The sequence below is a fragment of the Juglans microcarpa x Juglans regia genome, chromosome 4S, assembly GCF_004785595.1.
Source record: "Juglans microcarpa x Juglans regia isolate MS1-56 chromosome 4S, Jm3101_v1.0, whole genome shotgun sequence".
Taxonomy (NCBI): domain Eukaryota; kingdom Viridiplantae; phylum Streptophyta; class Magnoliopsida; order Fagales; family Juglandaceae; genus Juglans; species Juglans microcarpa x Juglans regia.
The window spans coordinates 2,327,638-2,343,744 of NC_054601.1; the positions used below are offsets into that span (position 1 = coordinate 2,327,638).

Below are 16,107 nucleotides of genomic sequence, written 5' to 3' on the forward strand. Positions count from 1 at the left end.
TAACTACCTGAAAGTTGTATGGCTATTTCGCTTATCGAGGCTTCTTTAAAATTGCCACTACATTTTGCACCCTTAAACATACTTTCTAGTTTTTTGAGATTAAAAAACATTTTAATATGCAACAATCAAACAATCTTCTTCATGGTTTCTTCCATATTTTAGTACTTTTTTAAGACTCCTAATACAACCCCAAAGAGGCCCTTAATCTTCTTCATGGTTTCTTCCATATTTTGTTAAGGAAATAGAGGAAAAGGAGGGACTATTATAGAACGCAACACGGCCACAAATACAAGCTATAAAAATACGTGCCCAGAGGCAGAGTTTAAAGCTCAAAACCAAATATCTATTGAGATATTACCTCACTTATGAAGCACTGACAGCTTTAAGCACTCGGTACTTGAAGTAGCCATTATTACAACAAAATAGCAAAATGGAAAGAGTCCCCCGATGTGGGGAGAGGCCTTCCAGAGTCTCACTAGGCCAGCAAAAGAATCAGACCACGCGAGTAACTGCCGCATGAATTGCATCTGCAAGATGGGGGACCGTCTTGGAGCTCAGGCCTGCCATGCTAATTCTCCTGCATAAATGGACAGAAGCAAGAATTTGATTCGATTTGAAATCATCTCATATCCGTATAGCTTTTAAGAGTTCTATTTTTATACTGACGAATGTGCTCAGGGAGAGGAAGACCGTGACAGAACAAAATACTAATGCCTGGGAAGCAAGAGTTCTGGGAAAGGTTTGAGTACCCATCAGAAGTCATGTATATGTGGTATTCTCTTGTCATGAAAGCAACTTGTTCCGAGTTCAATCCCGTGAAAGTAAACATTCCAATCTGCTTAATAATATGACTCCAGTCCCCTGGTGTACCTGCCAAATAGAATCCGTGAAATAGATGCATGCGCTATGCACATATTTTTAAGGCATACAATCACTCAGACAACAGGAACAAAATCTAAAAAAAACCTACCTCTAGCGCGTAAGGCATCCAAAAGTTTCTGGCGCATGCTGATAATACGGTCAGCCATTGCCTTCAATTCAATAGTCCATTCATTGTACATGTCCCTGAGAGTGACAAACATTTTATGCAGGCAACAGAAAAAAAATAAAAAAACAGTGGAAGCTATCACATTATCCCAATACTTTTAAGTCAATCCTCCGCCTCATTGTGTTAGCCAGGCATCTTGTCAAGCTTAGAATGATTACCTGTCCTTGAGGATTGTAGCCACAATAGATGCACCATGAATGGGTGGGTTTGAATACATTGGTCTGATGACAAGTTTAAGCTGGCTCTCAACCCTGCTTGCAACATCAGCTGTCTTGCAGACCTACGTTCACATATAAAAATTGAGAAAGAACAATTTGAAAAAAGATGGACATCCACTGTTGGTGAACAAACAACAGATGTAAGAAGCATAAATTTGATCCGATATAAATTTTCATCTCAATTACTACTAGACAGAAGCAATCAAATAGACAGAGAAAAGCACTAAAAAATAAGCAACAGAAGTAATAAGAAACAATGCGCTGAAGAATCAAAACTACAAAGTTATAAAAATTGTTGTTCTACGTAAATAGAACTCATACACCCATACAATCTAAAAACCATCAACTAAAAGGTATGAAAAATTAACAGTGGGATGTGTAACAAGTCTTACTATGCTCAAGGCGCCAACACGTTCACCATAGAGTCCCATGTTCTTGGCATAACTCTGAGCTACAAAGCATTCACCGCCATCGGCAACAAACATACGAACCGGCTGTGCATCTGCATCCAGACTTCCACTTGCAAAACCCTTTGATATCAAAATAACGATTTGAGTTCATGAGATGGAATGATGTTAAACAAGGAAAAGGAATTTGAATCCTAGTCAGAGGGGAAGTTATCTTTCTTGCAAACACAGATTCGTACTTGATAAGCACTGTCGAAGAAAGGCAATAAACTTTTTGATCTCATCAGCTGCCTGATCTGCTCCCACTGCTGAATGGTTGGATCAACACCAGTAGGGTTGTGTGCACATGCATGGAGCAACACAATAGCTCCAGATGGGGCAGAGCCAAGGTCTTCTAGGAGGCCTGTTAGCAATAGTAAAGTAATGTCTAGCCATGAGAAAGAAATATGCCACTTACATATTCAAGAGAATCATAAACACACCGTGACACAAACTATATAAAAGTTACATATCAACCTAAACAAACAACTTAAGATAAAAAAAAAAAAAAAAAAAATTTAAATAAGAGGCAGGTAAGATAAATATGAGCAAATTGAGTTGCAGATTAGGGAAAACATCTGATTATATTTATAATAAATCAATTCATGACTTGTAAATAGGATAGCGCCAACCTTGGAAGTTCAGCCCACGTGTTGCTGGATCATAATAGCGGTACGTTTTCACAGATAGACCTGCTAGAGTAAATACTTTTGGATGGTTTCCCCATGTTGGCAGGGGAATGTATATTGTGCGCTGCATGTTAAAGTAGATTAAGGTTAATATGATGCCATGTGATGATCAGATTATAATAGCTAAGGAAAGAATAGTCAAGCAAACACTTTACTTGATGATAATGTCTCGCCAAAAATTCACCACCGACTCTCAATGAGCCAGTACCAGACAAGCATTGGACAGTTGTAACCCTGTTCTCTTGAACGGCAGGGCTATATCCATCACCAAAAAATTAAAAAAAAAATAGTCAGGCAAAGGGAAACAAAGAAACCTATTAAATTAAACAACATGATATAGAATACTGGATCTAATTTGCCCCCTAAATATTAGGCATCCATACCTGTCAGCACCAAGAATGAGTTTAGCACTCAATTTATTGAAGTCTGCTAGTCCCACAATCGGAAGATACTCCTTCACGCGTGACCTGAACATCATGAAAATTCCTTTTCAATCACTGCTTTGGGCAGTCTTAAAATCACACTGATAAACATAAAATACCTTACCTGTCATTAACAAGCTGCTGCTCTGCTTGTCTCACTACATTCAGAACAAGAGGTTTGCCTTCCTGTTACGCCATTGATTCTGCTAGCTTAGCAACATTTCATAAAGATATAAAAGCATATGAAGCCTAACATTTCAGACCAATCGGATTCCTTCAAATTGTTTATCTAAAATAAATTACGCCACATGCAATCATTACGCTTGGCCAATATATTCACGTGTCCAAACATCAAGTTTGGAAAAACAAGTCTGCATATGCAATCAACGAAATACGGTGGTTCTTGTTGAACAAATTTTCAACAACAGTATGTGAAATATGTCCATGAAAAAATAAAATCACCTCGGTCCGGTAAGCGCCAACTCCCAAATTCAGCTTAATGGGGCTTGGATCTTTGTTATATGCAACAGTTACCTATTGATCAAACAAGATACATGATTATTATCGAAACAAACATACAGAAAAGTCCAGTCTAGGAGTTTTTGCTCAACATCCGCGGCGATTTACAATTCATAACACCAATCAATATATTCTATATATTTATACACACGTGTGTAAAATGAGATTAAGATTGAAACTAATTGTAAGAAACCAATGGTTAAAATTGAAGTTAAATCAGTTCAGATAGTTTTCTCGACACTCTTTTGCTACTGCTGCGAAATTAAGGATTAGCTAGCGTGAGAGTCAGCAAAAAGTTTTGGAGATCACAAGGTCTCAAGATTTTGCGATCAACATCCACAAGCCGAAAAAAAAACGAAAGGTCATTTCAATCGCAACAAAACATGAAACTCGTTTTCTATCGATTGATCACAGTTTTCTTTTTTTTTTTTTTTAAAAAAATGTAGTACAGACGCGTAGGGGGGGAGAACAAGAATCTTGTGGAATCGAACTATCACTAGTTCCACAAAATTAATCTTCTCAAGATTTCCCGCTGTTTTCTCTGCGAACAGACGGGGAGAGAGAGAGAGAGAGAGTACCCCGAGGATGGGATCTTCGGGAGCGCGATCGATGTGAGCGAAGACGGAATCGGCATGAAAGCCGGAGGTGGGAGAGGCAGACATGATATCGTTCCGAGTCTGAGAGTCCAACAGGAGCAATGGGGCAACAAGGTGTCTCGCCAGAGTGTTCAACCTTCGATCGATTGATGAAGAAAAAGCACGAGGTGTACCAATACAATGGGCTTCGGTTGAGGTTACCTGTGGGCGCATTTTAGACCCCACCCTACTTTCTATTCTTCTCGGGTGCGCGTGTTTGTTTGTGTTGGGGACGGGTGCATGCTTTGCATTTTATATTGAGGGAGGAAGGATTAAAAAAACCAAAAGGGTTTGCCGATGCTTACGCGGCGAGTGATGGCAGTTGTTACGTGGCGACGTGTTTCCATCAGTTGGACCCTTCTTATTCTGTCTTTTATCTGTGTATTTTTAATTTATTTTCTCTTACCATCTCTATATTTTTGTCATCCGACAAATAAATGTTATATTTTTGTTATTTATTTTTTTTAAAGGATAATGACAAAGCAGCCCTCGTTCCTCCGGCGAAGGCAACAGTTCAAAGTTCAAAGGATAAGGTTGGACACCGACAGGCGACAAACGAGAACAATTCTGGCACTGGCACTTTAATCGAGGCTGAATTATACGACTAAAAACCAAGCGTATTTTCTTAGTTTGGAATTTTAAGGATAAACTTTTTTTTTTTTTTTTTTTTTTTGGACAGTGGAATTTTAAGGATAAACTTGCGCACACTCCAAGAAAAACCAAAAAAAAAAAAAAAATTCTTATATCATCTTCAACCACAAATTCTATACAAGCTAATTCAGTCAAATCTTGCAATGATCAAAAGTGGATTTGCTTTTAAACAAAAAAAATTATGGAACCGTATGGACTAAGCTCTATTATTTTTCTCCAAATTAGTTATTCTGTGTCAACCAAAACAACCAATGAAGTTTGTAACTCATCCTATTAATTGTCCCATCAAAACATCTCACCAATCTATTTATTGTCAGAACTAAAGATATTTCTTGTAATCCTTCCGTACACGGATGAGTGGATGCATCGGCTTCAATCTTATTATTCTTTTCTGCACGATTTTGGTTATAATTATCAATAGGGAAATAATGCTAAGAAAGGAATTCAAAATTTCAAAGTTTAATAGATGGGCTGGAGTTGGGCACATACAACATTGAGTTCAAAATCATCTAGACAAGTGGCATTTGAGTAGAGCAGACCGAGGTTAGCCTCCTGTTTTTGTCTCAAAAGTCAAAAGCAGTTCCATGCATCACATTCAAGGATTAATTATGCTTTTTTCTTCCATTGGTCTTGGCATTAGTTTTTTTTTCCCTGCACAAGACTTCACACTTGTCTGCTCATTTGTCCGGACCCTCAGCAAACGTTCAACTGTACAAAAACATTGGAGCACTATCTGGTATCCTCAGGCGGCATGCTGGCAAACACAGGACAACACTTCTTCCGTCCCTATGCACATCATACATACATTCATGTTCATAGTCAATCCTTTTTCTAACCAGAAAGTATGGTTTCAGAAAAGCACTACTGATTTCAACCACATATTTAACAGCTAACCGCATCCACTAATAAAAAAATGCAGGAAAATTATAAACAACTAAACAAGGAAAAAGGAAACAAATTTTAACAAATGGAAAGACCACGGGGTCCATTACTAGAAGTGGATGGGCAACTCAGTCCAGCTTTATCCTGTCCATATCATTGATCACCCCTTCGAGCTGTTGCCATAAAAACATCTTGTTGAAAAAAAAAACAAATCGATTTGGAATGTCAGAAAAAAACAGTTAACGGCAATAGAACTGATATACCTTCACAATCTGACGCAAGAAGTGATCTCCATATCCCTTAGCTGGTTTGGATTCAACAACACAAATCGTGTCCTGCAGCAGTATGAAAAGGTGACTTGCAGCACCCTTAAGGAGAGCGGCTCTTCTAAAAATCTTCCACTTTTCAATACCCTGGCCTTGTTTGGCTTTGGGGATTCTATGTTTAGCTTTAGTGCATTAACTTAAGTAAATAGGCTGAAGTTATGCCCCAAAACATCAACACACATATAACAAATACCAAAAGAACTTTAAACTGGCAGGGTTGCCAAGCACGAGCGAAGGCCAATCCAAAGTCACCAAAACTTTTCACAGCCTTGTCTCAATTTTTTACAGACGTGTAATTATTAGTAATACACCGTGTTAAATGTATGTGGGTTGATACAATCATACAGGAAAGTGAAGGATAAGGGCATCACTTTAGCTGACAACTACTACGCCTAGTTTTACTATCACATTTTATGTTTATTTCCAAAAAATTCCACAAACAAGAGCTCAAACTTATCTTTAAGCTCAGCCATCTCATAAATTCAAGAAGCACAAATATGCGGTTGGACAATTTCAACCTAAAAGAGTTTCACAAAAAAGCCCACAAACCCCTCCCCCCCCAAAAAAAAAAAAATATAAGAAATAAAATGACTGTAGTAATCAAACAAACATACGTCATCAATGTAGAAATCCACATCAGCATTGGATAAGATTTTACCATCACCATCAACAGCATGTGTCTTATGCTTGTACGTCATCAAGATAGTCCTGTGAGACATAAAAGAAAAAAGCTAAACAAGCTGTTTTCACATATATACGTTGTTTTTACGTATTATCAGTTATCACACAAAGGAACCGACATATTTCAGCCTACGACGAACTCCTCACGAAATACCTCAACTTAGGCTCATCAACTTCCATATAATTTGCAAGCTTCCCAAGGGAGATGGTTGAATACACTTTCAAGAAGGTCCTGACACCTGATAATAACTGTTGTTGCTTCACTTCATAAAGAAATAGTTTCAACTGAAGCCTATAGGCATCCTGCAATAAATTCATTTGGTAAAATACAGAGAGAGAGAGAGCAAATACACAACCAAACGTACTGAATAGTTCAAATAACAATTATCAAAACATTCAATACTAGTTTTCATGAGAAATTTCCCAAACTGACTATCTTTCACATGCAAAACCTTTCCTGGTCAGAGATCAGTCATTAACAATTTCAGACAAGCATATATCTTTTCTCTAATCTCAAAATTTTGCGCGACAACCGGAAATTGAAAGCAGAAAATACTAAAAGAGATTCACAGTTAAGTCTAAATCTTTTCAAAGTACACGGGCTCAAACAAAAAGTAAATACCTGGTTGTAATTTACAAGAGGCTCCTCAAAACTTGGAGCCGAAGGGGTAATGAACTTAGGGCATGCATATGAGAAGAGCTCATCATAGATTGCAAATGCCTCATCATCGTATCTTTGCATTCTGATCATCTTTTCACCATACTTCTCCCGCAACTGAGAGTTCACAACTTCGTCAACAAGCTTCACTTGGGGACAAAGTGAAAGGCAAATTGCCAGTAAGGCATACATCTGATCATTTTTCTTCAGTATCTGCTCATACTGTGGAGACTTCTGATGATAGTGCTTAGTCTTGTAAATGTACAAAAGAATCTTATTGAATTCCCGAATTGCCTCCACATACCTGTAAAGAAAAGTCACAGTTCATGGTAAGTTATGTATGCACCCAATGAGTCTTGAATCCACATCCTCACCCTCCAACTTCATTCTTATGAAGAGGGAAAATGTCAAGCAGACTATAGTTCATTAGCAAAAAAGAAAAAATGTATGGAGACGGCTGACAAGCAAGATTATAAATTCAAGAAAGGCATACCAAGAACATTTTAAATGAAAGTAATTTGGTTTTATTTTTGCTTATTTATGAGCTCCACCCACACATACAAACTCCTTTACCATCAGAATTTCCTACGATTCTGAAGATTTTTGGCCCATATTTTACTTGTCAATGAGCCCTTCTAATATAAAATGTTGCAGGTGTTTTGAGATGAAATAATGGGAGAGCAACATAATTTGAAAAATTAGGCGAGGCTGTAAATAATGGCTACAAGTTCTAAAAAACTAGGGGTAACAGAAGTTTGGAAGAGCCTCTAATAGAGTATAAGAAACAAGGGAACCAATGCATTCGGCAAGTGATTAAATTTTCTTCCACATCTGACCAATTGACGCTCAGATTCCTATGAAAGCTTTCCCTAAAACCATACTTTCAACAAACAATTTAAAGCATTCTCATACTTTTTTGAGATTTGAGAAATAGGGCAACCATCCATGCCTTATAACATCAAGCTTAAAAGAACCTGAAAAGGATTCCAGTGGGAATCCAACATTTTATTCAAGAAATTAAAAGACAGAGGAAAAAGAAATGTAACAACGCTAAAAGGATGGATATTAAAGATGAGAACAAAACGGCAGAGAGCTACGCGTCATTAGACAAGAAACAAAGCATACACCTCAAATACATCGAAACAGCTACAGATAAAAAAACAAAGCACCTTAAAACCTAATATGTACAAGGTATTGAAAAAAAAAAACTAACGTACAAAGCAATTGATTAATGTACCAGCGCAACATAAGATTGGCAAATCCATAATGATATATGGTGGTAATGTGACTTCCTATTACAATTGTGTAGACGCCTTGTTGACTAATGTCAATTGGAAGTAAGCACTTTAAACCAGTATGATAATCACCTAAAAGGCAATGAACTCGCAGCAATCCCACCATGCTGAAATAACCCAAAACCTTCAAGACATTACTCCCACAATCGTAATCGTACCCATCATTTACAGTTAAACTGTTCTAGACCTTCCTTCTCCTGCTCAAGAATCTGAATGATCATGGACTTCTCCACAAGAGCTTGCAAGTAGTTGAGCACACCATACACGTTCCAGGCCTGTTAAAAAAACAATCGTTCTAATTTCAGCAGCCAATGTTGGAAAACAGAAAAAACAGAAATGGAAAAAAAAAAAACATAATTCAAAATAAAGAAGCACGCATATATAAGCATGAGATTAGGTGTAGATGGAGTCCGACTACCAACAAATCATGGAATAAAAATCCTAGTATTTTCAGAGAGCACAGATTGAAAAACGCACCTGGTCACACTGCCTGAGAAGCGCAATCTCCTGGTCGGTCTTGTTCTTCATCTTAGCTCTATACTGGCAAAAGCTCTGAAACTGGTAGACAAACTCATCGACCATGTCCCAGAGCCACTGATTGGGCAACTGCAGGTTGACGACCCCGTGGAGTACCACCTGGAAGTGGCTGCAGTAATTGTCCCAGGAATCGATCCTCTGCTTGAGCGTCTGGGAGAGCCTCGCATACAAGTGCCGGAACCACATCTCGCGGTAGAGGAGGCAGAAAACGTGGTCGTTGTCCACGTAGTGTGCCACGGCATCGACGGAAGGCCAGGGGGTGTCCTTGAAGAGCCGCTCAGACAGCGTCCGGAACGACGTCTCATACATCTGGTGGATCTCGTACACGTTCTTCTCCCGGATGTGCCTATACAGGTGCACCACGAACGACTTCACCGAGTCCGGTACGAATTTGGGGTCGTACCCGACGACGTTCTGTGATTGTATAGATGACAGTGGGGCGGCCGCCGCAGCCGATTTGGCTGATGCGTCTTCGTTCTCGAAGCTCGCCATTGCTGAGAGAGGACGACGGAGACGGAGACGGAGGAGACGGAAGAGCTCAGCAGGTGAGAGATTTGATTCAGGTGTAGAACTTTATATTGGGAAAAACAGATCGATCGTCTGCTATTGGGCTCCGATGCGCATGTTGGAGATATCTAACACCAAAGATACCCAAAACGTTAGCCCTAGCAGTCTTTGGGCCTCACACCACAAGCAGCTCGATCCAGTAAATCCGGATGTGCCATAATGCCATTTCTAATGGCGAGCTTGGAATTATACTTTTACGACTCAAATTATCAGTTCTTTTTCTGTTTATCCTAAGTAATTATCAAGCTTCTCAAATTATTTTCCAAATCATTAATCATTTTGCAATTTTTCCGTTGGTGCTCAAATATTTTTGCATCACTTATTTTTCATTCTCTTAATAATTAAACTTAGCGAGAGCAAGAGAACAAATCGTAAAAGAAATAACAGGTAAAAGACTGAATTATCAACTTTGTTAGATCTATGATAGTGAAATTAGAGCCATCCATAATATTCCGGACAGCCTAATCAACTGATTATACGACAATCTTTTTCTTTTCTAACTAATGAATAAAGAAAATATGAGTTTTGACCATTTATTTTACACAATTTCTATTTATTCTAGTTTATTTATTAAAATGTTGCGACATCCATTAAAATAAATATAAATAATTTAATCTATCTATTTCTATCGATTTAAGCTTTTGAAACAAATTATAATTTCCCATGATATCAAAACAAAAGTACCTAAGTTCGAATCAATTAGATATTCCACTTGTTACTTTCTTATTAATGAGAATGTTGGCCCACACATGATTGAGTGTTTTAAAATAAATATAAACGATTAAATTTATCTATTTTCATCGATTTAAAAAAAAGTCCCTGCATGTAAGGAGAATTTTGTCGAATCAATCAAAAGAAATGGAGAATTTTGTCGAGCCCCATCTCTTTACATTACCGATACACCATTTAGTTAAGAGATGCTCTCCTCCCGGAGAGGCAATTTACCTTCAGTAAGTTAAGGAATGATATAGTAATGTCTCCCGGATATTATGCAAATCGATCATAAGCAAACGATGTAAAGTTAATCACAGAAGCTCAGTACACATGACCACCACAATTAGGCAGTGCATATTCACCGCCATCCCCCAGACTAAAATATGTACAACACCATGATCATGCAAGAGAGCGCTGCACCATCATAAGACCAAATTAACTGATAATCAAACCAACAAAAAATATCACCAAGCCACATTGCTGAGATAATATTTACCTAGGATGACAGATGAACAGACAGCTCATACAGTGGAACTTATCCCCAGCCAATTAGCACTATCTTGTTTTGTATGGCATTCGTTCAACCATCATGACAAAGCTGGTGCATTCAATAATCCAAAACTGGATTTCCATCTACTCTCCATGCCTAAATCATAAGGTAATTGAAAAAGACGAAAGAAAGAAAGAAAAAAAAAAAAAAAAACGTGTAGTTCACACCCTTTGCCTGTTAGAATTGAACAATATGAGGAGGAGGCACTTCCTGATAACTTTCGGGTTCATCTTCTTCGTCAGAGGATAAGAGGGACGACCCCATCCATGTCTTAAACCCTTCATTAACACGCCTTTCCACCTCTGGTGTGACTTCCAAGGGATTAGCTTCCAGCATTTCCAGCCCAAGGTTTCTAGCACTAAAATCTACCTCACCAAGAATCACGGCTGCTTTCCTTCTTAGGAAGAATGCAGTTCCTCCATACAAAATAACCAGCCCCCATGATGTGAACTCATAGCACCAAAACAGGGGCACAGAACAGCTGTTACCTAATGTGAGGAGCGTTGATCCAAGAAATAATGCAAGAAGACCAAAAATGATTGCGAAGATAGTATTCAGCAGAGAGAGACAACGAATGCCACCTGTAAATTACAATAAAGAAGCTTCAAACCACCTATTTGAGGTTGTTCATACTTCATCATACAACACCCAGTCTTTCAGCCTATCATAGACTAAACAAACGATATGATAAAAATTGAGATATAACAGTTGGAACTTGGAACTATTTCAGATAAATCCATGTGTGTGGTAAGCATCTCCATGGGTATGACTGCACTAATTTCCTCCACCATCTTGCAGAAAGAGAAAATTGAACAAAAAGGCAAGCAAAGAGGAAGGACATGTAGCTATGCTCTAGGTTTAACTTTTGATAATCCAGATGCCAAGATTTTCTGTTATTGATATGTAATCCAAGAAGGGACTTTGTGGTTCATATCACCACAAGAAAACTTTATAAAAAGTTTCCTGAAGATAAGCAAGGCTACAAAAATATTGCAAACAAATATCCTAAATTCGTATTCCAAATGAAAGAAGGAAAGTATGAACAAAGTGGAACTTATTGTACTTGTCTTCTTTTGTTATGAAAGATGAAACAAGTTTGAGCATCCTAGAAACTGTAAGGTTCCCAATTTTCTCTCTTTCCGCTGTCTTGTTGGCCAAATGAAGCATACCAGAGCTACTTCAGGAGAAACTCGCCACACCAGCACTCGGTGGGCTAAATTGTTTATGCATTGGACTTTTAAGCCATTACTTGGATTAGATATGAGAAGAGCAAAGAAAGGATTCAAAGAAAGGCAACACCCAAGTGACAACTCCAGCTAAATATTAAATACACCAAGATCCCACTCCATTTTATAAAGAGTAAGTTGTTTGGCGTATTCAACAATTGGAAAAAGAAAGGAGAGGGGGTATTTGGCATGAAAGAATAATACAACTCATGCCAGATACATTTCATTTATGCATCAGAGAGAGAGAGAACAGACCTCTTTTTGAGGCACAGTAATTATTTTCGACTACCTTCAAGCACCCATGTCTTGCTGGAGCAGCAAAAGCAACAGTGATTCCTGCAGCAAAACCAGAACTATGAGAAATTTGGAAGTCATTATGCATAGAGAAAGCAGATTTCAGAAATGCCTAAGCAACACTCCAGATTCCAGAAATGCAAGAGTCCTTTCAAACATGCAGAGAAACTGCTCTGAAAAGTTTCTTGAAATTACTTTTCAATCCACTAGTATTTTCTTACGAGCACTTTAAATTCCACTATTAGTTTGAAGAACCATAGTGCTTTCTTGAATTAAAAAACAAGAAGAGGGAGTCGTCACCTTCCCTTTTCGTTATGAAACTTCAGCTTTAAATAAAATCGAAAAAGTTATTGCCTTGCACGAGCCCTTTTATTAAGTTTCAAACTCGGTATTCCAAGTAAACTACTTAACAGTTTCCTCTTTCTCAAAAAATCATAAGGTAGCCCAAGAGTTGGAAACCCAATAATCTGCCAATCTCACATATGGCTTATACACATCCTGGACCCTATTCACATTCAAGGTAGTCTAGGCCTAGGATGGTGCACAATGAAACTCAGTTTTCCAAGCAAACTACTTAACAGTTTCCTCTTTCTCAGAAAAAGATTTTCATAAGGTAGCCCAATAGCTGAATCCCAATAATTTGTCAATCTCACATGTAGCTTATACATATTCTGGACCCGATTCTCATTCAAGCCTTCTAGGTAGTATACGCTACGCTTAGGATGTTACACACAAGGCGTGTCCTAATGCTATAGCGTGCATATCAACTACATAGTCTAAACTGCAGATCGTGTGGTTAATTGTTGTCTGTAGAATCTATCTTTTCATCTAGATTTTTCTGTACAGATCACGCCCTTTAAACGGAACCATTCCTAAAATGACTAATTTTTAGCATCAAGATCTTCCAAAGGAGGACAGTAAAAAAGGAAATAAAAGAGAGGCACGAGACTTAAACTTACCTGCAACAAGATAGACAACCGAGACGAAGAAAATTAAGATGGAGGGAAGGAACACAACCATCCAGTAGTAATCCACAGTCTCCTGGTCCGTGAGATAAAACGCGCCAGGAAACAGATCGGAATCGCCCCCTCCTTTCGTGTTAATAGTCAGTGGCTGAAGCCTTTCATCACTGCAAAATGGCCTCTTCCCAATGTCGGGCGGGAACACTATGCTCAAACTAATAATGGTACATACAATTAGTACTAGGCAGATGGAAGCCATGGAAGCCATTACGAAAGGTCTCTGAAGTTTGCCCCACGCCTTTTCTTCCTCCCGGAGGCTCTCGTACTCATGCTTCGGCATGAACGCTTGGCGAAGCGCGTCGCCGATCATCGCCATCGGACCCAAGTCGTCGTAAAACAGTCCAGTGCCCTCACTCAACAATCAAGTAGCCTTCGATCTCAATTATAATTGGCGAAATCAAGCTCGTCTCAGGTTTCTGGGTTTCATATTACAGCCAACTGACACGAAACAAATAATTGTGGATCTATGAAATTTGAACTTATAACTGATTTTAGAACACCCTGTCTCGTTATAGAAGAGTGATATAGAGCTAGTTTGAAGGCTAGGGTTCGGGGATTTAGAAATTGGGAGAAACTATACGAACCCTAATTGTAAAGATTTGGCGGTGAGGTTTAGAACAAATAAATAAATTAGAAAGGGCAAAACCACAAAAAAGAACTGGAGTACTGAGGGAATTCTACAAGTACGTACGCGCGTCCTAGACTTCAGGTTTTCTAGAGGGCGCAGTTCCGCGAAAGTTTTGGCGGCATCGGGTATTCTCGTGTGGTGACGCGTATAATCCCCCACCCTAGGATTCGTTGGGCTATCACACTTTGTACCTCGAGCTCCGTGGTATCTTTTTTTTTTTTTTTTTTTTACTAACATGATCAGTAGGTTATTTTTTAGGATAATAATGCATCTTTAATTTTTTTTTTTATTAAAATAGTTCTAAGTTAATATTTTTCTATTCTAGCTGATCTATGTTCCGTTTGGTTGACATATTCGGCTGATCAATTTAATTTTAACTTGAGTTCAATATTTAAACATTTAACTCTTAAATTATTAAACTCATATCAACTCAAAACTTCTTTATATGCAAAACTCATAATATTTTCCAATTCAACACTTTTTTACACGTAGGATTCACAATCTTTTTCAATTTTTCATAAATACATATAAACTCATCTTAACATTCAAATATATTTAAACTCATGTTAGGTGGACTTTATAAAACTCACTCTATCATCTCAACTCACTACTATTCATAAAGAACTCAACTCAATATCCAAACGTAACTTAAATAATTTTTGAAAATGATTTGTAAAGTTTATGGTCTACAATTCTCGCGCATGATTTTAAATATATATATTAATTTAAAATTTAGTGAAATAATTCATTTTTAATAGTAGACTATATTATTTTTTAAAAATAATACACAAGACTTGCATAGTTTAAAGCTATATCCAATATTACTCGTTAGTTTTATCGAATGCATAGATCAGATGTGTAGCCATTAGCACGCATAACATCTATTTACTATCGAGTTCTGTAATCAAATCCACCATTTTTCATCTCACTTTTGGCTAAGAACGTTGTGAGAATGGGAGAATGGAGACCAACAATATTCATTACATGCCAATTTGTTGAAAGGGCTTTGCTAGATATAAGTGAGTTTGTGCACCATTTCGCGTATCAATGATTTTTTTTATTTAAAAAAAAATGAAAAAAAAATTTTTAAGAGAAGAAGAAAATCTCCTATATCATAAAAATTATTTTTATCTTTAATTCATATCATTTCGTTAAACATATGTATTATATATCAATATTGATACACGAATTGGTGCACAAACTTGCTTGCAATAAGATTTTTCTTTGTTGAAAAGCGTCCCTCAAAACATTCCTATTATGGATTGACTAAAATTTGCCAATTGTGTTGACCATTTCTTGACATAGAATCAATAAACATTTGATCTGTTTAATTTGTTGGAATCATTTATCCATTTTTTATTTATTTTTTACTCTGCACTGGTAACTTTGTTGGGTAGGACTTCAGCCTTATAGGTATAATGTGTTTGGGAAAACTCTTTAACTCAAGCGATATTGTGTACCGAAGTGCACCAAAATGTTGACATGAATTGATTTAATGAAACGAACCGTTTTGATTTTATTTGAAGGAGCTAAAGGATTGGGCGAGATCTGAAATTAAACGAAAAGTTTTGACAAAATGTAAGGTACAATGCCTTCTCTCTTCTCTTCATTCCCTCTCTCTTCTCTTCATTCCCTCTCTCTTCTCTAATTCGAGCCCTCCGCATGTGTGTCTTCTCTCTTCTCTGGTTTGAGCCCCTATGTGTGCCTTCGTTGCACCTCTTCCCCGCAAACACAACTGTTACCATCGGTATCTCTCTCTCTCTCTCTCTCTGACTCCTCCCAAGTTCAGTCACTGCGTTAACAACCAGCCACTGCAAGCCACGAACACCTCTATTTTAAGAATTTGAAACAGAGCACCCTAACTGTTCTCTCCCACACCGTGAAGCTCCACCCTGCACGGCCGTCCACCACTATTAAAACCACCGTCTGTCAACTCTATAGTAGACCCTTATATGATTTGAGAAAGAATGAAAAAAATGTATTGTGGAAATGTTCTATTCTCATTGTATAATATAAATTTACAAAAGAGTATTTATAGACATGTAGAGCCATAACAGAATTGGCATGCGCATGGTGTCAAGTAGATGATGTGCGCTGTT

General features: G+C 37.8%; 2 protein-coding genes and 1 pseudogene across 2 annotated transcripts; all 3 read right to left on the minus strand.

The window, feature by feature from the left end:
• Window positions 1-242: 242 nt before the first annotated feature.
• On the minus strand, window positions 243-4,219 carry LOC121263609 (aspartate aminotransferase, cytoplasmic). Its single transcript, XM_041166589.1, has 12 exons — window positions 3,921-4,219; window positions 3,286-3,357; window positions 2,948-3,009; window positions 2,785-2,868; window positions 2,557-2,656; window positions 2,345-2,465; window positions 1,913-2,076; window positions 1,659-1,796; window positions 1,207-1,328; window positions 971-1,065; window positions 750-870; window positions 243-577 (listed from the first exon to the last, which is right to left on the minus strand). Exons 1-12 carry the CDS (start codon window positions 4,149-4,151, stop codon window positions 493-495), a joined length of 1,395 nt encoding a protein of 464 aa, XP_041022523.1. The 5' UTR covers window positions 4,152-4,219; the 3' UTR covers window positions 243-492.
• Window positions 4,220-5,117: 898 nt separating this feature from the next.
• LOC121263608 lies at window positions 5,118-10,664 on the minus strand (annotated as a pseudogene).
• An 88-nt stretch (window positions 10,665-10,752) lies between these two features.
• LOC121263610 lies at window positions 10,753-14,134 on the minus strand. Its single transcript, XM_041166590.1, has 3 exons — window positions 13,318-14,134; window positions 12,320-12,400; window positions 10,753-11,419 (listed from the first exon to the last, which is right to left on the minus strand). Exons 1-3 carry the CDS (start codon window positions 13,694-13,696, stop codon window positions 11,016-11,018), a joined length of 864 nt encoding a protein of 287 aa, XP_041022524.1. The 5' UTR covers window positions 13,697-14,134; the 3' UTR covers window positions 10,753-11,015.
• Between the last annotated feature and the right edge of the window lie 1,973 nt (window positions 14,135-16,107).